The 20933-nt window shown below is 35.4% G+C and overlaps 2 protein-coding genes across 2 annotated transcripts in view; both read right to left on the bottom strand.

The window, feature by feature from the left end:
* Positions 1–20933, bottom strand: part of LOC149476842 (synaptotagmin-10-like) — a 52199-nt gene that overhangs the window by 6522 nt on the left and 24744 nt on the right. Inside the window, exon 7 of the mRNA XM_089711226.1 lies at positions 15577–15697. Coding sequence (XP_089567352.1) covers positions 15577–15697 — 121 coding nt within the window. The remainder of the gene's footprint in view (positions 1–15576; positions 15698–20933) is intronic.
* LOC149476843 (uncharacterized) lies at positions 8720–13447 on the bottom strand. The gene has a single exon (XM_089711594.1). The coding sequence runs from the start codon at positions 13190–13192 to the stop codon at positions 9065–9067; it is 4128 nt and encodes a 1375-aa protein (XP_089567720.1). The 5' UTR covers positions 13193–13447; the 3' UTR covers positions 8720–9064.

The following is a 20933-nucleotide window of genomic DNA, read 5'->3' as shown; positions in this document are numbered from 1 at the left end:
TTTCACTTATTTATTTTAATCGGTGATGAGGAGCTAAAGCTATTCCCACTTGAACTTTAACTTACCAACACTTACTTAGATAATAATTATAGGTCAATGCTTGGTCAATGTATATAAAATAACAATACCGACTTCTCAAATCTCATTGCCAACTAAAAGAAAGTAAAACAAGAGCTTGCTTTTAATTGGCATATGCAGTAAAAACAGTAAAATCCAAGCAAGAAAAACAATTATACCTACAGCGACTCGTAGACACAAAAAACCATCCGGAATAGGGAAAAGTAAAATGTCGGACAGTAAAATTACGTATAGTGCACAAGCTAGTATATAGATTAATGGCGTGCCATACCGGACCGTAAAAAATCGGAATGCCGGACCGTAAAATTCCTTGTAGTGGACAAACGCCCTAAGCCAGCAAAATTGTGAACTAAGAAAGCATAAAATGTTCACAATCTCAAATTATCATAATCGTAAAGATAACATTACCTGCAACATAAGGAAAATTTTCAGAGGCCATCAAGAAAAAAGCCGAAATAGCAAGTTTATGTTGTACTAAAGGATTTTTACGGTAACATTTTAATATTCCTCCTAACAAAACAGAACACGAATTAATCTCTTAGAGTAAGAGATTTACGAGTACATAGAATAATGTTTTGTATTTGTATTTAATGTTTTTTATGAAGTATTTAGTATTATACTTCAATTGAAATATTGACTGACCGGTTGGCTTGGTTGGTAGTGGCCCTGCCTTCCAAGCCAGAGGTCGTGGGTTCGATTCCCACCCGGGGCAAATATTTGTGTGATGAACATAGATGTTTGCTCTGTATCTGGGTGTTAATTATCTATATAAGTATTTATTAAAAAAAATTATACATGTATGTTTCTCAGCCATCTGGTTTCCATAACACAAGCGAAAGCTTAGTATGGGATCAGATTGTGCCGTGTGTGAAAATTGTCCTGAAATATTAATTATTATTTATTAATTATTTATTACTTACTAGCGGTCCGCCCCGGCTTCGCCCGTGGTACATATTTACGTTTTCTCTACATAAAAACCATCCTCGTACTTCAAGGAATATAATAAAAAAAGAATTATCGAAATCGGTTCAGCCGTTCTCGAGTTATGCGCTTACCAACACATTTTGCGATTCATTTTTATATATAAGATTTATATAATGTATTTCTTATCGCTTTATGCTTTTGTGCTATGGATTTGTAGCACCTTCAAAGTACCTTATTAGCCACAACTGTACCTATTAATTTATGAATTTAAAAACCAATTATTTTAAAATCATCTTCAGTATATTTTACGAACTTCTGATATTTTCTATTTGATTTTCATAACTGCCTAAAGATGAATATAAATTAATTTTGTTGGAGACTTTAATTTCAATCCATATTAACAATAAAAGTAAACCTTTCTTGCTTATTACATTTTTTTTCCTCTTCAATAGAATGAACATGTTGCATTAGAATAATATGTACCTTACATAACAGTGGTCTAACAAATCTAATTCCAGTGGTTCTTTCCAATTTGCATAAAGGTAACGTAGCCAAAGCTAATGTTATTTTTATTTAACTACTATACGTGCATGGACTGGTTTTCATATTGCGTATTGTTAGAAATATGCTATGTTATTAACATTGATATTGAAGATAAAATAAAATGGACTCATGTATTTGCTGATTAAAAATCTTTCAAACTATGAATTGTTTCATATAGATTATTTTTAATTCTGCTCAAAAATTGATTAGGTCGAGTTTTAGTAGCAAGGTTAGCCGGAAGCTAATCATGGTCATTACAAGCTTAAATTCTTCATTTAAATAATTTTACGACATAAAGGACCATCCATAAAAGAAAATGAATTTTCCCTGACTTCCGCGTTTAACATAACCTCTTTCATAGATCAAGGAGTTACAATTTCCATACATTAAAGATTAAAATTCGGTATGAACAAGAAGTTACATTGAATTCTCGGGCTTTCAATGTTTCAACCTTGGCGAAGGTCTCAGAGGGCTAGAGTCTTTTGAGACTCGATGTTTACTCTTACAGAAGTAGGTCACGGTACAAGGTACGGTACAATTTGATATTGTTAGTTTTGTAAAGTTTTCCGTGTATCTAATTTGCGAGTTTTAAAGGTAAACTGAATGGGTAAGCATTCAAAATACTTCGATGTTTGATTTATACGTAATGAAAATGTTGTAACCATTCTCCATTTAGTATAGCTGTGTGATGGGTTATTAATTTGACTACGAACTTGTATAGTAGCGAATCCAAAAAATATCTATGTATAATGTACTTATAATATACATGTTGAATTGTATTCAAATTAGTAGGACGATTTTAGAAAGAAAAAAATGGACAGAAGATGATAGCTATCTTTTAAAATTATAGATTTAGGTATTTACATCTTCAATATAACACAGTTTTTATTCAAAACTAGCGGTCCGCCTCGGCTTCGCCCGTGGTACATATTTACGTTTTCTCTACATAAGAACCATCCTCGTACTTCAAGGAATATAATAAAAAAAGAATTATCGAAATCGGTTCAGCCGTTCACACGTGATGCCGTGACAACGCGAAACGGGTTTCATTTTTATATATAAGTATATAGATGTATCCTGTCTATTACAGTGCATTTACATCAAACGAACATAGACCTTGAGCTAGAGCAAGAGCATTATTTCGTGATCTTTTAGTGTAAACGAAAACTCGTATTCAGTGTTGTTCAGTATTAGAGCGGGGGCACACGATGCGTTGCGGCGGCGGTGCGGCGCCGGAGCGGTGTCGCTGCGTAGTCTTACATAGAAATATCTGTGGCATGTCACACGATGCGTTCCGGCGCCGCACCGGACTTGTAACCACCAAGACGAGGCGGGGAGGGGTGAATGCGGTGCGACGTCGGAGCGGCACCGCTCAGTTGTTTTGCGTCACAAGGAAGGACACGCTGTGCAACGCTGCTACGACGCCGCTGCGACAGAACAACGTTACGGCGCCGCACCACTCGTGTGCCCACTGACACGGTGAAATCTTTGCGGTGCGGCGCCGCAACGCACCGTGTGCCCGCGCCCTTAGAGCATTGCATAGAATCTTTTCGAACGCACTTAAGAACAACGAAAGAATGCTCTACGCCTGTTACACTAAAATAATTCGACATAGTGGGGTTAGAACGTAGACGGAGAATCCAATAGACACCGGCAATGCGTGTCGCAGAAAGGGATAGAAAAGATTACGTCACAATATTTAGGGTTACCGTATGAGGGAAAATTTACCCCACAATTTGTAAGATACAAATCTCTCAATATTATCATTATTCACATAAGTGGATAATAATGAGATATCCACATAATGATATTATGTAGATACATACTTACATTTCTATACTTAATATTATAAAGAGGAAAGGTTTGTAATTATGTATGTATGTATGGTTTTCACGCATAAACTACTGGACCGATTTCAAAAATTCTTTCACCATTAGAAAGCTGCATCTTCACTGAGCAACATAGGCTATATTGCATTTTCAAAAAAATTAGAGATCCTTACCAAAAATGCAATAATGTATCCTTAATAAAAATTCTGTCATCGCGTGCGCTGCGGAATCTATTGAAGATAGAACAAAAAAATGTTCTACGGTATTACAGAATGGATCAATATCTACAAGAAAGTCCGCGATATTCCGTTCAAAAGATATAACGAATTTTTAAAAGTGTCAATTTACAGAAAATAGTAGGTATACTGTATAATTCAATGAGGAGGCGTAGTACGGGACGGGGTGAAGGTGAGTAGGGAAGGGATATTCGCAGGAACTACTTTGATTCCGATTTGAAAAATTCTTTCAGTGTTAGATAGCCCATTGATCGAGGAAGGCTATATTGTACCGTAACACTAAGACCAACAGGAGTGGAGACACGCGGGTGAAACCGCGGAGCGCAGCTAGTATATAATAAACATATTACTTTTAGATGGGTAATACATATTATGTATTTACACATACCTATGTATTATATAATATGTACATATATCATTATCATAATCCCATATGAAAATGTGTATGTAATGATAATGCAGATGAAAACTCGATTGTTTATTATTTTTTATAAAATAATGTTTATTTTCGTAAATTAACAGATACACACTTTAATTATATTGACCAACCCGCGAAGGCGCAAAAAAAACGAAATTTACTTAATAATAATTTATTGTAATAAAAAAATTACATTTAAATTATCTCTAACTTAATTAACTACGTCCCTCCGGTTCAATGTTGGAACCAAGAGCGTCCATTGACTTCGGCGGGGCAGCGTTGCGGTGGTGGTGATTGCCGTAATACTTTCTGGAACCGCAGGTGTGCGCGATGTCGCAATCGTTACTGGGTACAAGTCCTTACTGGGTGGCCTTATGCATCTTTCTATAATCAATGCGTGTTATATGTACTTAACAAAAAGTTAACAAAAAACTAGAAATTTCTAAGAAAAAATTTTTTCAAGTTAACAAAACACTAGAAATTTCTAGTTTTTTGTTCAAGTTACTTAACTTGAAAAAAATATTATAAACAAAGTATTAACATTTTTTAAACTTTTATGGCGCGATCTTGTTAAGTATATTTATATGAAGGGCTCCAAAAAGTGAAATATTTTACCGACAATTATTTAAACATTTTTTTTAATGTGCAATAAGGACGGAGGTTCAAAAAAATTTCGTTAGTTAACATTTGTCTATAAATGTAAAATATATAATAATAAAATTAGTTAACATTTGTCTATAAATGTAAAATAATATATATATAATAAAATAATATAATAATAAAATGTATATAAAAGTAATAAAATGCACAAAATAATGTTTTTCTACAGGTGATTAAATTTTAAAAACATAAAACATAATATAAAAGTTGAGACTTTAATTGATAAGATTAATATGCCACTAAATATTTACCAGAATAGGTACAGCATAAGGATATAGCATTGTAAGTTTTTTCTTTTGGATCAACATTTTTTTCTCAAAATGGTTGCTGCAAATTTTTGATGACGGTTTTGGTTTCCAAGCTGTTCGTCCTGTAGCTACGCCCGTGGTACCTACATGTTTTTAACTATCCTATCTCTCAAGTTGGATCGAACTGCACATGGTGTGCGAATTTTATTATAATCGGTTGAGTGGTTTAGGAGTCCATTGAGGACAAACATTGTGACACGAGATTTATATATATTAAGATTTCCCATAATAGTGGGTAACAATTTGTAGAAAAGTTGGCAACACAAATTTTTTTAGGTTAAAATTTATAATTGTTATTTTTGTGGTTTTTAAACAATGTATTCAAGTCAACAGCACGTGATACACAATATATTAACACGCTAAAGTATCATGAAGGCCTATTAACTGATAAAGAGTTGTATACTTACGAGTGAAAAGACAATCCAGGTATTTTCGTTCCACTATCACTTTTACACCCTTTAACACTACACCGCACCATGGTATTATTTTATAAGGTATTAACGGTAAGTTTAAATTATGCAAAACCAAACACAATGAATTACTTCTAACTTTTATCATGTAAAAACTATATTTTTAGGGAAGACGATAGTTAGCTGTCAAACTTTGTTTAGCAAAGTAGGTTTCTTTTCTTGAAAAAAGTGGCACGCTGGGTGAAACAAAAAATTTTATCGTTCTCTCTCATTTCTTTACACAACACCGGCATAAGTTGCTCTTTTTCTTGTGTGAATGCGACATAAGATATCAATTTGTCTATTGGTTTCTCTGTCTACGGGTTAGAATGAGCATTTGCTCGTTTGATCTAAATGCAATGTTACACAATTACATTTATTCGAAGCGAAATTTACACGAGAATTTCAATAAAGCGTGTGGTTTTGTCTACTCGTTATTCTACATTCGCAATTAACAACTAATTGGTCCATTATCCATTATTAATTTAATTATTTCATTTAACGAACATGTAGTTGATAAAGCTGATCCTCATTTGTTACTTGTATTAACAATTTTTCATTTAAATTATATAGAAAGGATTTTGTTTTTAAAGTGAAACTTTTATTACATCGTCTCAAACTTTTTGGTCTGTGTAGCGCATGTCGCGTGTATCGCGGCTGCCGAGTAGGTATACCTACTCGGCAGCCGACCGTCACGCGACATGCGCTACACAAAGCAGTGTTCGGAACCGTTCGAACAGTTTCACTTTTACCGTGGTTTCATAAAACCACACAACATTTTTCAAAGTATGTATCTAAATATCGTTAACTATTTCCAAAAGTTTGGCCTTCGTTTATTATTTAATAGTAAACAGATGGTAAACAATATTTTCTTAGAACCTATTAAAATTATATTGGAATATAAATTTATAAAATACCTACGACTAAATCTGGGACTATAGTTTATATAAAATGTTTTAGAATAACAATCATATCTAATCAATATACAATATTCATCAACCTATTTGTTTTATAGCATTCGGGCACACATTGTTAAAATTCTGAATCACAAATCAATTATGCGACAAAATATCTCGTTTTATTTATTTCATTTATTTCGTTTAGAAATATTTTGAATTCATATCAGTTTTATCATTTTATACAGCAAAAATATTATTGCTATTTTTTCATAAAAATTTTTATCAATCTAGAAAAGGTTCGGAATGAATTTATATTACAAAGATTCCACACACAGTCTGGTTTAAATTGAGTAACTAACACGCATACTAATTTGAAATCGGCGTGTTAGTACAACACAAGTACATAAAGCCATAGTTATAAGGGTGCTTTTCTACCAGATGTGCTATGCTGCGTTGTTGATATCCACCAATCATATTTGTTGAAGCACATAGTTCTGGTGGAAACGGATTACGGATACGTTTATTTTCGGTGGTAAATGTTAAAAATGCTTTGACGATTCAAAAGTGCTTTTATAAGAAGTCTAATTGAATAAATAAATGTTTGAGTTTGAGTTTGAAGGATGCGTGATGCGTACTATGGATGTGTGCTATGGATGTGTACTTGTGTGTGCTTATGATTTATGTGTGGTGCCTACTATCGATACATCGCATAGCTCGAGCTGCGCATCTTCCTCGCAAAGCTACTTTGCGGCCCCGCATCTTCATAGCACATCTTAATCGCACCGCACATAGCTTAGTATGAGTGGAAACGGTCATATATAGTTTCACAGCATAGCTATTACATATTCGTAGCATAGCTGCATAATCTCTGGTGGAAAAGCACCCTAATAGTTGTAAATATTAAGGTATCTAAGAGAGGTCAAGTTCTCTCTATTATAAACATTCTTTAGATGTTAGTAAATTATGATTTCAGAGCTAAGGTAGGTAAGGTAATTCAAATTACAACTTGACAACAAAAGCTTTTCTTTTTGTGCAGAGAATTACGTCTTTCCTCAATTAATGTAATATATTGAGGAAAAGGATGATTTTTAGCCATCATATTTTTTGTATAATGTATAGAAAAAAGGACTAAGGGTACTGTTTTCAGGATATTATTTAAAAAGTTCCTTTAAGCTTTGACCAAGAACATCGTCGTCGTCATACGTGAACACAGAAAAAGGAGAAAAATCTTGCAATAAGTCTTGCAATTTTAAGCATAAATCTTATCTCAATCACAAATGCTTTGCATTTTATAACACGCTGAAATATTTTATCCCGCAAAAAATCGAAAACCTCTCAAGACTACCAGACAACAATAGTGAAAATTCAAAGAAAACCGTCGATAAGTGGCGTGTTCTCGTTAGCTGGAAACGCGATAACAAAGGCTTAACACTATCCTTTATCAATGTCGCCGGTATTGTAATATTACACGCGTTTCTACCAAATGCTGTGGTGATTGATCGAAACTTCTCGAAATTTACCATATTCGCATTTCGCAAAATCTCTCTCATACTAGCATTCATTATTTATAGTTAACTAGCCGCTCGTCCCGGCTCCGCCTTGGTTGTCCCGGGATAAAAGCATCATAAAATATAGCCTATGTTCATCAGGGATAACGGTAAAATATTTTTTTAAATCGGTCCAGCAGTTTCGGAGCCTATTCAGTTCAAACAAACAATCAAATCTTTCCTCTTTATAATAAGTGGTCGCGCCAATATAAAAATATACGTAAATATATTCTCGATATGAAAGTGGACTGTATTCAGATCTACGTGGTGTTAGCAAAGAGGGATAGACAGGATACACACGGCACGTACCTCGTCGGAGGGAGTAGCGTCCAGAACACACGCGCCGCCACGCGGTCAGGGTCCTCCAGCTCGCGGCGGGCAAGAACGGCGTCCAGTCCCACACTCCACACAAACACACACGCGGCGGTGAGCGCGACCAAGGGCCGGGGCACGGGATACCCCGGTGGTGTTACAAGGGCACAATGCCTGATGATCTAGAGAGCCTCGTGGAAGCTCTCCGGCGGTGGCCGAGTCCCGAACCTCGCGAAGGAACGGAGCGAACCCGACTGACTGCAGCGACACGAACGTCGCGTTCACGTCTTATTGGACGTGTCACGTGGTTAGTGACCACGCGATGATTGGTTGTGCTCGTATGTAGGGAAGGATGAAGGAACACACCACAAACAATAAACGTTTAATTTCTACATTTACTATTTTAATTATATTGGCGTTACCATATCCACCCGCCCTAAATGGGTCACCATTTAAAACCAATCATAAGATACAGCGAAAAACTATGACTCTAGGATCGCATAATGCGCGCGGGTTAATAAAGTCCTAAGAGCCACGGCGGTAATATAAATAACGAGTTCTATGGCTCTAGGAGCGCAAAATGCGAGCGGGATAATAAAAAATCCTAAAAGTCACGGCGGAAATATAACTAACAAATTCTATGACTCTAGGATCGCGTAATGCGAGCGGGGTATATAAATTCCTAAAGTCACGGCGGTATTACAACTAACAAATTCTATGACTCTAGGATCGCGTAAAGCGAGCGGGGTATAAAAATTCCTAAAGTCACGGCGGTATTATAACTAAGAAATTATAAACGAAAGCGGTGCAAAACTTAAAATTAAACTTAACTAACTGCGGTAATATACTAATGCGGTATAACTATTGTCTTGGAAGCGGACATAAACGAACGACTGGGCGAAGGTAAGTTCCCTTGGCGGTTCTAACTGTACAAACGCGCGCGACGTCGTCCTTTGAAGGATGTACTTTCTCTACGACGGCTAAAGGCCAGGTTAGGGGCGGTGCATTATCATTTATTACAACCACGACCGTTCCAGGAGTAAAAGGTGTCGAAGGCGTATTCCATTTCTGCCTAACCTGCAAACCGTGTAAGTATTCCATTCTCCAACGTTTCCAAAACGACTGAACTAACTTGTCCAGTAGCGAATGCCTATCAAGTAAACTGACGTGATCAGATTTGACTTGCGGCGCGGGTAAAGCTAATAAAAGCGCGGTAATTAAAATAACACGAAACAAATGCGTTATAATATTCATAAAATATTTAATCTGATAATAATCAATGATCATGATAATTATGTGATCATTGCGCGGTAATATCACTGGATGCTTACGTGCATATTCCAGGGCGGAATCGCTTAGACGTCCGATGAGGATAAGTCTGTTGCGAATAAAAGGCCTCAAGCGGTTGAGAGCCTGCGAATAAAATTTATAAAAGAGTATATTATAATACTCCTCTGCAAAATATTTATTTTGCAGGGCGGGAATTATTTTATTCTCAGCGAAATTAGGTTCCTCTACGGTCATCATAACACCGCGGCGGGTTAATAATATAAGGAACCTATAAATATAAAATACACGACGCGACGAGACGCGAAGGGCGGTATCGTATAAAGCGCAATGCTTTATAGGCGGGCACACAGTGTGCGCTATTAATTTTCGTTCGGGAATGTCTGCAATAGACTCACCATTGAGACTCCTAAGAGGCCAATCAGATGGGTCCGAACGAGCCCACTGGGGTCCGTGGAACCACAGAGGGTGCGGTACGAGATTTTGTGGCGTAATGCCACGCGAAAGAATGTCAGCGGGATTTTCAATACCAGAAATATGGTAGAAATTATCTGATGGGATGTTATACACGACTGTGGGAGCAACGAAGCCCATCATGTCCCACAGACGGGCGGTAATTGACAAGATGGAGTGCTTAGTGCACATCACATCGGCGGGAGCGGTAATTTTAAAATGAAAACAATCATCAACAGTAGACCAATGCAGAACAAGTAATTTATGTTGCACGGTCTTATCAAACTCCACCGCGGAGGGTAAAAGTTTGTGCGAAGCGGGAAGATTATCTAACACATTTTTGCTATTACTATTCCATTTAATAAGATCCCACTGAGCTCCCTTAAACAAATCGATGAGCTGCTGCGACGCGGAAACTGCTTCACATTCCGTGGGAATAGAGAAGGCGATATCATCCATATACAACGAGGAAGACGCAATGCCACTCGCGAGCGGATATTTCGCGCCGTCATCTTCTACGAGCTGTCTTACCGTGCGCAGTGCATGATAAGGGCTAGACTTGATGCCGAAGCAAACTCGATTAAATTGATAAAGCAGCAGCGGATCCTGCGGGCTGAAACGATATAAAAAACATTGAAAACGACGATCAAACTCACGCACGAATATCTGCAGAAACTGTTGGCGGCAATCGGCGGTCATGGCAATCGCGTGGAGACGAAAACCTAAAATTATTGTAAACAAATTGCCTTGTAAATTCGGCCCAACATGCAGAAGGTCATTCAACGAACGCTGGCTTCCAGAAGTTGGCATGCTAGCATCTAAAACCATGCGCAGCTTAGTCGACGATTTATCCTCGCGCAGAACAGCGTGATGCGGTATAATATAAATAGGTGTAGGGTCACGCGGATCATACGGAGGCGCGGGTGAAATATAATTTTTCGTTAGATAATCTTTTATGACGTCATCATATGCCAACCTTAATTTAGGTGAAGCCTGTAGCTTTCTTTCGAGGCACATGAAACGCTTGCGGGCAATATTAAATGAGTCACCGAGAGTGTAGAAATCATCCTTAAATGGAAGCGAAACAATATATCTACCACTCACGGGATCGCGGGTTGTAGTTAATTTATAATATTCTTCACATTCAACATCATCGGGATGTTGAACGGGCGGTGCGGTAGGAAGCTCCTCGAGCTCCCAGAAACGCCTGACTAATGAGTCAATAGCGGCGGTCTCTTGAACGTGACAACACGTCAAGGGCGGTTTATGTATGTTAGGTATGGTGGGTACTGAACCCATTATTACATAGCCTAACACCGTGCGCAATGCAGCGGGCGCCGACGAGTCACGAGATGCATGAACTACGTCGGGGAGAAGCAGATGAGGGAACAGAGAAGCACCGATTAATAAATCGATTTTATTTGGCGTACCAAAACTCTCATCTGCGAGCGGTAAATGCGAAATATGCGATAAGACAGAAGTGTCTATAACAGCGGTAGGTAGTAAATCCGTAACATGATCAACAACTAGCGGTGAAATATTAAAAGATATGTTGTTGTCAAGACGTGAATAAAATTTTATATTTACGGAATTACTATTTACAATTTTTTCTGAACCACCGAACCCCTTAATAATAGTACGTTCGGTTCTCTGCGGTTTAATACCTAAACGTTCACAACATTCATTCGTAATGAAGTGACTTTGCGAAGCGGAATCTAAAAGCGCGCGAATAACAAGCCGTTCGCCTTTACAATTATAAGCTACGACTTCAGCGGTTGATAATAAAATAGTACATTGTTTATTCGCGGGCGCGTTGCATTGAAATGCGTTATCAGTATCAGCTGTATAGCTAGCGGTACATAGCGCAATGTCGGAGCGGACGCACTCGCCCGACGCGGACGGCGGTGACGGCGCAGGCAACGGCGGTGTGCTGCGCGGCGGGGGGTGAGACGCAGGCGCGGGAATGGAAGATTCGCGTTTCAAATGTAACATCGTATGATGTTTTAATTTACAAATGCGGCAATTAAAATTAGACGAACAACTAGAAACTCGATGTTTTATACTGAGACAATTTATACACGCGTTTCTATCCTTTACGTATTTCAAACGTTCCTGCGGACTCATTTTATGAAAATTCGAACATTTATATAAATGTTGATGCGTTATATTTGTACAAAGACAACTATATGCGGAATCAGCGGTTGTTACGTAAGACTGATACGTCTTAGGCGGTGCGGAAGAAGTATTATTTAAACTGCGGTTATAATTATTATACTTTCGAGGCGGTTTATTTATTCCCGAATTTGTGGAAGGATGAATGCGTTCTAATACCTTCGCACGAGTTTGAATAAATTGAACTAAATTATCAAAAGTAGGCATTTCACTACCAAACTTAGTCTCGAAAGCGCGAACAGTATCTGAGTCTAACTTCTTCAACGCGATATGAACAATCATTAAATCTGTAATATTATCTAACTTTATATTTTGTAAGGCGCGCACTGCGCTAATAAAGTTATCAGTAAATAAATCAAAGTTTGTTGCGGACGGAGAAAGCAAAGGTTTAAAATCAAACATTTGATTTAAATACGCGGAAACCAACATACGTTTATCATCATATTTATCTTTTAAAGTTTGTAATATTAAATTATAATTTTCAGCGGAGGGGGTTATACCAGCTATAACAGTTGTGGCCTTCCCCGTTAATTTACCTAGTAAATAATATAAACGCTCGGCATCTGTAAGGCCGGGATTGTTATGAACAACTGATTCAAAATTCGAAAGAAACAGCGGAAATGAGCGAATATCACCCGAAAATGGTACTAATTCGATAGGCGGTAATTTAGGCCTATTTTTATGCAAATTATTAATATCTCCGTGCGACGGACTTGGTTGCGAATATTGCGATTTAATTCTTATAACTCTGCTATATAAAGACTCGAATGCAACGAGGCTTTTATAATCAGGTTTCGCGGTAGGTGTTAATAATAATAAGCGAGTATTGTATTCGTCTAAACACTTTTCAAATCTTTCACGTAATGATTCTATCTGCGCGGACTCGTCAAGGAAACTTTCCATAAGCGAGGCGTTGTTATGAACGTTTAAAGACAAATCATACATTTGTTGCACCATTTCGAATATAACTTCGCGTTTAGCTAATAACATGGATAACTGCGAATCATTTATATCTTCCGAATCATTAACATCCGAAGCGTCACTATCAGGTAACTTAGTCATTTTCTTAGGCAGCATTTTTAATAACAAAAGTATATATTCAAACAGAGAATGTTACAATACAAGTTACAATAACAAGTAATACGACTAAATAAAGTAGGTCAGCGACGCAAGCGTAATATGAACCGAGTATGAATTTTCAATATGGTCGGATTATAACAGCGGATCGCGGAATGACCTAGATAACGTTATAAATTTCGAGCGCGGGTAGCGGGTAAATAAATATGATGAAATATGTTCGATTTATAATGATTTTAGCGTTTTAACTGCGGATAAACGATATGAATATATTTTTAATTAACTATTTTAATAATAATATACGCGTAACTTAATGTTACGGGCGGAATAAAATATATTTTAAGCAAAAATAATAGATGACGCAATGTCGATCTATGCGGTTATAGTTATTTCACAATGAATGTACTATTAAATCACTTATTAGGGCCTACAATGAGTATCCTAATAAGGGCGGGTTTAAAATATATTTTATATGAATAGTAGAAGACGCATTGTCGTTCTATTATATGCGGTATATTAAATAGTATTTCGCATTGAAGATACTACTAATCGCTTATTAGGGCCTACACAATGAGTATCCTAACAAGGGCGGTGGAATCATCAGGTATTTATACGGAATGACCAAACAATGGTTACTATCCGGGTCGAAGGTACCACTCAATGGTCGCGCCAATATAAAAATATACGTAAATATATTCTCGATATGAAAGTGGACTGTATTCAGATCTACGTGGTGTTAGCAAAGAGGGATAGACAGGATACACACGGCACGTACCTCGTCGGAGGGAGTAGCGTCCAGAACACACGCGCCGCCACGCGGTCAGGGTCCTCCAGCTCGCGGCGGGCAAGAACGGCGTCCAGTCCCACACTCCACACAAACACACACGCGGCGGTGAGCGCGACCAAGGGCCGGGGCACGGGATACCCCGGTGGTGTTACAAGGGCACAATGCCTGATGATCTAGAGAGCCTCGTGGAAGCTCTCCGGCGGTGGCCGAGTCCCGAACCTCGCGAAGGAACGGAGCGAACCCGACTGACTGCAGCGACACGAACGTCGCGTTCACGTCTTATTGGACGTGTCACGTGGTTAGTGACCACGCGATGATTGGTTGTGCTCGTATGTAGGGAAGGATGAAGGAACACACCACAAACAATAAACGTTTAATTTCTACATTTACTATTTTAATTATATTGGCGTTACCAATAAGTGTAGATTGCTCTATAACTTAACTATGCAACTTATAAATTTGAACAAATGGCGGTCTTATCACTAATTAGCGATTTCTTCCAGACAACCAGTACGGAGAAAGTTAGTTAGAGGAGAGATGTTTATCATAGTAGCATTATCTGAAACTCCCAATATTGCGACAGATTTTCTTGGAAGTTTCATTTGTTTACAAATTGACAAAAAATAAGTAAGGTGAGAATGAAAAACATGAAAATGCTTTTTAGTTGAAGTGGATTCTGTATAGCCTTCTGACAAGTCTTTTTTTTAGCGTCTCACTCAAGACCGGATGTAACAATTTACATATTCTTTTTACATGATATAACGTAGATTTACTGTTACAATTTTTATATTGGTGAGCCTTCTTGACGTATTGTTTCAATGGCAAGATGTTTATCAGATAGGTTTTTTATTTATTGGTATATGTACCTAATAAAGAACTAAATAAACTGAAAATCAGCGCTGTGTGTTTGTTTATAAACAAGCAACTGGCAATACAAAGTTGAGTCCCAGCCGAAATGCTCACTATTCCACTTTTATTTTGTTTACATCAAACTTGTTTATTTTACGAGCATACGATTCTACGGTTTTTGGTTGCTATTGGTTTATACAGGAACGTCTCGCAGAAATAAAATTTGTATTACTTCATATTAAAACTTTGTTATCTGGATTTTCACTTAATAATATTATGACACAAGACCTTATTTAGAAGAAATAACCGATTTGTACGACCTTATGATGATACTTTTTAGTTTCTACATACTATCGCATGAGTGACTAAACAGAGACAAAGCTTCTAAGGAGGGCTTATTTCAAACCTATTTTTGCCTGGTCTGGTAAAAGTCTTGTCACAAATTAAAGGAAACTCTTGATAAATGTTATTATTTATTTATCAATTTAATATACTTACTACACCAATAAAATTATTTACAATCATACAAAATGGAATAACACGGTAGGTACATAAGGCGGCCTTATCGCTTACTAGCGATCTCTTCCAGACTGCCCAAGGTAAGAGATAAAGAAGAAGAAAATGTTATTATAGAAGTGGAACCGATTTTCGCGGTTGTACGAATCTTTGTCTTTGTACTATTTGTTTACTCATGTGAAACTAGGTACTATAAAATAAATAAATAGCTAAAAGCTACAAATAAACTCACCAGAAGATCCATTAATATCCATGGCCTTAAGGTTCCTTCCCTTAATGACGGTCACTGTGAGGCGGCCAGCGGTCGGCAGGTAACATAGTGAGAGCATCAACTCGCCTAGGTCTTTCTTTTCCTGTTGATATTAAATATTTAATTATTTTTCTATATTGTAAAGCTGATTAATAAACCTATTGTCAAACTAAAGATGTTTGTTTGGAGTGAAGTGGAAAATTATTTTTTCAAGCCCTATCTTGGTAAATATCGAGGTCTACAGAATAAAAACCAAAATTATATCATAATAATGTAACGGCTATACTATTATGACGGTACGAACATTATAAGGCGAAAATGGGAAAAATAGTATTTCTTAGAGCAGATGAAGTTGCATAGGTTATAGTTTTTGTACTTCTATTTCTTTGTCTAAGGAGCATCAAATTAAATTGCCTACTTTTGCAGAAAAAGGGACTTCATTTACTGCTGTTTTAAACATACCAAAATACATACATACTTTATTGATAATACCTAAATGTTATCAGTTATATAAAATGTTAGTTTAGCCGAATATCCCAAAACTAACAAACTAATTAATATAAGTTAGGCAGTTTGTTATTATATCTGGCCCTCAACCAACACTTTGACTTATAATTAAATTGTGTATGTTTAGAAATAGTTTTGATAGAATCGACACTGATTTGATGTTTACTGATGTAGGCGTGATAATTTAATATATTTAGTTGGTTTCAGCTACTTTTTATTATATTTTTTATATATCCCAATAAAATAAGTACAGTTAACTGTTCTTCAATAATACTTGTAAACGATTATAAGCTTTGCATATTTGTTATTCGAGTTACAAAGCTTAACATAATTATGGAAATGATAATTATGTCAATTATAAAATGATAAAATAAATATCGAGGGTCCATTTAAATGTTAAGGCTGCAGTCTAGCAAAATTGCGTTTTCAACAAGTTATTTGACAATTTTTTCCCGGCTAATGAAATGATAAACTGATTTTTTTTTTCTTGTTTATCAATTAGTGTTATATACGCAATGCGCGTGAATTTTTTCACATTTATAAAGTTACTTTATGTTACCTTAATCAGGCCTTCAAGATAAGTCTCTTTCCCCCAAAATCATTTCGAGCTAAGTTTGTGCACTCACTACGTTGCAACCGATTACAATTTACATAATCTGATCAGCGCATTATTATCCTTATATAGTCGTTATTAAAAACTGCTGAATACAATTGCCGAAAAACTTATGATTTTCTTAATTAGAGCGTTATAAATTCATTAAATTTCCCATTTTTTGCCTTACAAAATCGATTGATAAATACTGCTAAAAGTTATTTTTTCCATTAATTTATTCGAGTTGGTTGAAGACCAATGAGTATTAATCCTTTAAAAAATTTTTTTTTTGAATTTTGATAATTCTTTAAATATTAAAAAAAATATTTAAAATAATAAGGAAAAATCCTAGCGAATTTCTTTAGTCGCGCTCCTTGGGCCGGAGCGTTCTGACGTGTGCTCTACGCTCGATTTTCCTTCATACCGAAGTGAAAGTTGCTCTACTTCATTAAATTTAATATTTTTGTTAATTGATTATTTTTATCTTAGTTTTGTGCAAATATTCGTATTTTTAAACATTTGATTTCGATATGGAAAATAAACGAAAAAAATACGCGTGTAACTACTAGAAAAAAAATTATCTTCGAACATAAAGTTAATGAAACCAAATAGATTGCAAAGGTGATTGGCAACAATTTCTTTATTTTACGGGGTGTCAGTAAAGGGATGTATATTTCTTTAAAACTAAAGTAAGCTCATAAATTTTCTTATAATATAATTTTTTTGAAGTTCCAAAAATGTTTATTTTTCGTTTGAGAAATACGAAATCTATACAAATATTATAAAGAGGAAAGGTTTGATTTTTTGTTTGTTTGTTTGTTTGTATGAATTGAATAGGCTCCGAAACTACTTGGCAGATTTGAAAAATTCTTTCACTGTTGGAAAGCTACATCATTTCTGAGTGACATAGGCTAGGTTTTATCCCGGAAATCCCACGGGAACGGGAACTATGCGAATTTTTTTTTGAAAACGCGGGCGAAGCCGCAGGCGGAAAGCTAGTATAATATAAACTTGTATTGAGAACTTGAACTTCCCAAGTTCATCCGGGGAAATCCCCATACGGGGAAAATGATTTGTTTACTCCAAAATTGATCCGAGGTGTTTTAATTTTTTCTTCTAGTCATTTTCAACGTAGCGGCATGTTGTTTGATTATTAATTTTGTAACTTAAATACAGGATGTTGGTTTTATATTCTGATCTTACAGACGCGCTGACAAATTTAGTCCACCATTTCTAGTTTAGTCTAACTACAAAACTACCAAAAAACTCTAAGTACCAATATTAAAACGAATGGATTATCATCACATCATCAAAATTCAGTGGGGTTGAGAACTAAACAAACAGAAGTAACAGAGACGCGAAGAATAAAAAAAGAGGACGAAAACGATAATTCGTTGATGCTTTCCCTTTTCGACGTATTGTTAGGGTACATCACCAATCTGCAAAAAACAAAACTGATGATTCCCAATTGCTGATTAAAAATGAAAAACAAATAATCGACAACAGTGGTGAAAATTTGCTGATCACAATGAAACATCCTTCAGTGGTAGCAGATTTACTCATTTAAAATGTATCGGTGAACAGCGTAAAGGAGAGGAGGACAGGAAAACATTATGAATGTGGATGGTGGATTGTATACAGGGTGTAATCGATAAGTATGTGCAGGCGATTATGACGTTATTATTGCAGGTATCAAAAAACTTAAAACTGATATCGAAATTACTTTACCTAATGAGCAAAATGACAATAATAACTTTTTAAAAGTATAACGAGAATATCTAAAAAATTTACTTTATACACTCCCATATCAAAAAGGGAAAATGGGACTAGTAGAAGTTAAATGTCTAATTCCGGCAAAAGATATGAATGCGGAAGATGCGGTTAAAAAAAATTTAATATTTGAAATACAATGCAAAAAATAACACTTTTGTCATAGATAAGAATCATGACTATTTTTTCCAAATTCAGGGACAACTAAACGTTGCAGAAGCAGAAGTCTGCTTATTTGCTGTTTGGACTGGAGTGAATCATTCGTTAAAAATAGAATATATAAAATAGAATATATAAAAAAGTATGTAACGTTTAGGCAAAATAAAATGATGGACCATTATTGGATTTTACATAAATTGCCTACTGTCAGAATTGATTGATTCGAGACTTCAGCATTCGATGCCCATCAAGGACCCATCCTATATCATTCAAGCGATTGAAAAAAAAGAGATAAATCCAGTGCAACCGATAAAGCATCAGAATGCTAGCAAAAGATTTATTAGGTTTATCAATATAAATCTATACAGGGTGTCCCACTATTGGTATACTAAGCGCGAAGGGACTTGTAGTTTTGCATACACTGATCACGTAAAAAATACTTAAACAACAAAATTACATCAAAAAAATTTTGCTTAATTTTTCCTGAAAATCCATGTTTTCTTCTCTAGCTTCACGCAGCCGGCATATACCGCTTTGTTAATGTGAGCAATTTGTCTATGAAAACATAATCTTAAACGATAGGTCACGTGATGGTAGCAAAGTTGGGCGGGTTGCTTGTTAGGGGTGTACACATAGAGTTTTAAGAATTCATCTATTTGAAAAAAAAATGCGTTTGGAATTTTTTAAGTATTTTTTACGTACTCAGCGTATGCAAAACTATAACCTCCTTTGAGCTTAGTATACCAACAGTGGGACACCCGGTATATTATACATAATATAATAAATCTGTAGAAGACGCGAAGACTGACATCCGCGCGGACGGAGTCGCGGGCGGAAGTTAGTCAGAAATAAATATCTTTTGTTTTCATTTGCGTATTTTTCTATTTTATAATTTTTTAACACAAACATTACATTTTTTTTATTAAATACAAAATTTGTTTATCCGTTTTATTAGTTAAACTGAACAACTTTCACTAAGAAACTTAGGTCGAAAAAAATGTATAGAGTTATGCATTTTGTATGGAAAGCTTATTTTTTTTATATTTCGTCCAAATTTCTTTGTAAAAGTTGATCAGTTATATAAACATGAAGTTGAAGATATCAATATAAAGTATTCGCAAATTTTGTGTACTGATAAAAAAAAATCACCCGGTGTAATTTTCACGAAAATTGTTTCAAATTGTCATTTTTGGTACTTATTACGAATATTAAATTATACGAATGATTTAATTTTTAAAAATTAAGTGGAGCAACTTTCCCTTAGTACATTTGTATTATTTACATATAGGATGACAGGATGCATTTGTTTGCACTACTAGACCAAGCCCTTAAACTACCTAAAAGTCATTATGTCAAGAAACTGAGTAAAATGAATACTTACAAATATTTTTTTCACATTTTTATATTGCCAAACAAATAGCAAATTTTTCTAATAGCTGTTTGAATTGGAAATGCGTTCAAAAGCAATTCGTTTGATTGTTCTACAAGGAATAAATTACTTTTGATTTGTATTACCACAGTATTGATAAACAATTCTGAGAAAAACGTAATTCTTACATACTGTTTTTTTTATATTATGTATATATAGTAGATTTCGTAGGGTAGATATATTTTAATACTATGTTTCATGAATATAATATTCTGACTACCTGAGTAAGTTAAAAATAAGATCTTATTTTTTGTTTCAAATTGATTTCTATAGCTAAATATTGTTTTTAAACACGTTTTCTCTTTAAAATGTAAAATATAAGGCTTATTAAACATCCCCGAGTTTCAAATTTTAACCTACGCATTCACACACTTTACTTGAATAAGAGATAAATACAAAAAGACATTAATCAAAGAACCAAACTTACGATTTCTAACAAATCTGTCCAAGAAAGGTTTAAACTTTTTTTCTTAACTTTGTATAGATGAAAGGGGAATAAGGGTTTATAATGTGGAACGATGAAGGACAATCAAGTCTTACAAAGGACAGCTTATATCTACCCTCATTTAACAAATTACGTTCAATTTCGATTCTGGTCAACTTGCTATTTATCCTTTATTTTTACGAGCAATTTTTAACAAAAGATCTTTGTAATTGTTGTATATCCTTTTGTATGGATGATATCTTCATTATTTAATGTTTTTGGTGGTATATATATCTAAAAAGAGCCTACTTACTGCTGTATGTAGGCTAGACTAGATAATATTCTTTAATTGTATCTTAAACGAGACTATCCGAATAATAATAATCTATTGATGCTAATTCCTTCACTTTAGTTAGTAAACCAACTCAACTAATAAGTGTTTTGCGAATTGTTAAACA

The sequence above is a fragment of the Colias philodice genome, chromosome 26, assembly GCF_061535455.1.
Source record: "Colias philodice isolate Cphi_HAF_F1 chromosome 26, ilColPhil1 Martin Lab GWU primary, whole genome shotgun sequence".
NCBI lineage: Eukaryota > Metazoa > Arthropoda > Insecta > Lepidoptera > Pieridae > Colias > Colias philodice.
The sequence above is the reverse complement of the archived record's forward strand: the minus strand, read 5'-3'. Positions and strand labels throughout refer to the sequence as shown.

Bases quoted from the DNA above. Each gene is read 5' to 3' on its own strand.
- LOC149476843 (XM_089711594.1), bottom strand. From the start codon at position 13,192: ATGCTGCCTAAGAAAATGACTAAGTTACCTGATAGTGACGCTTCGGAT.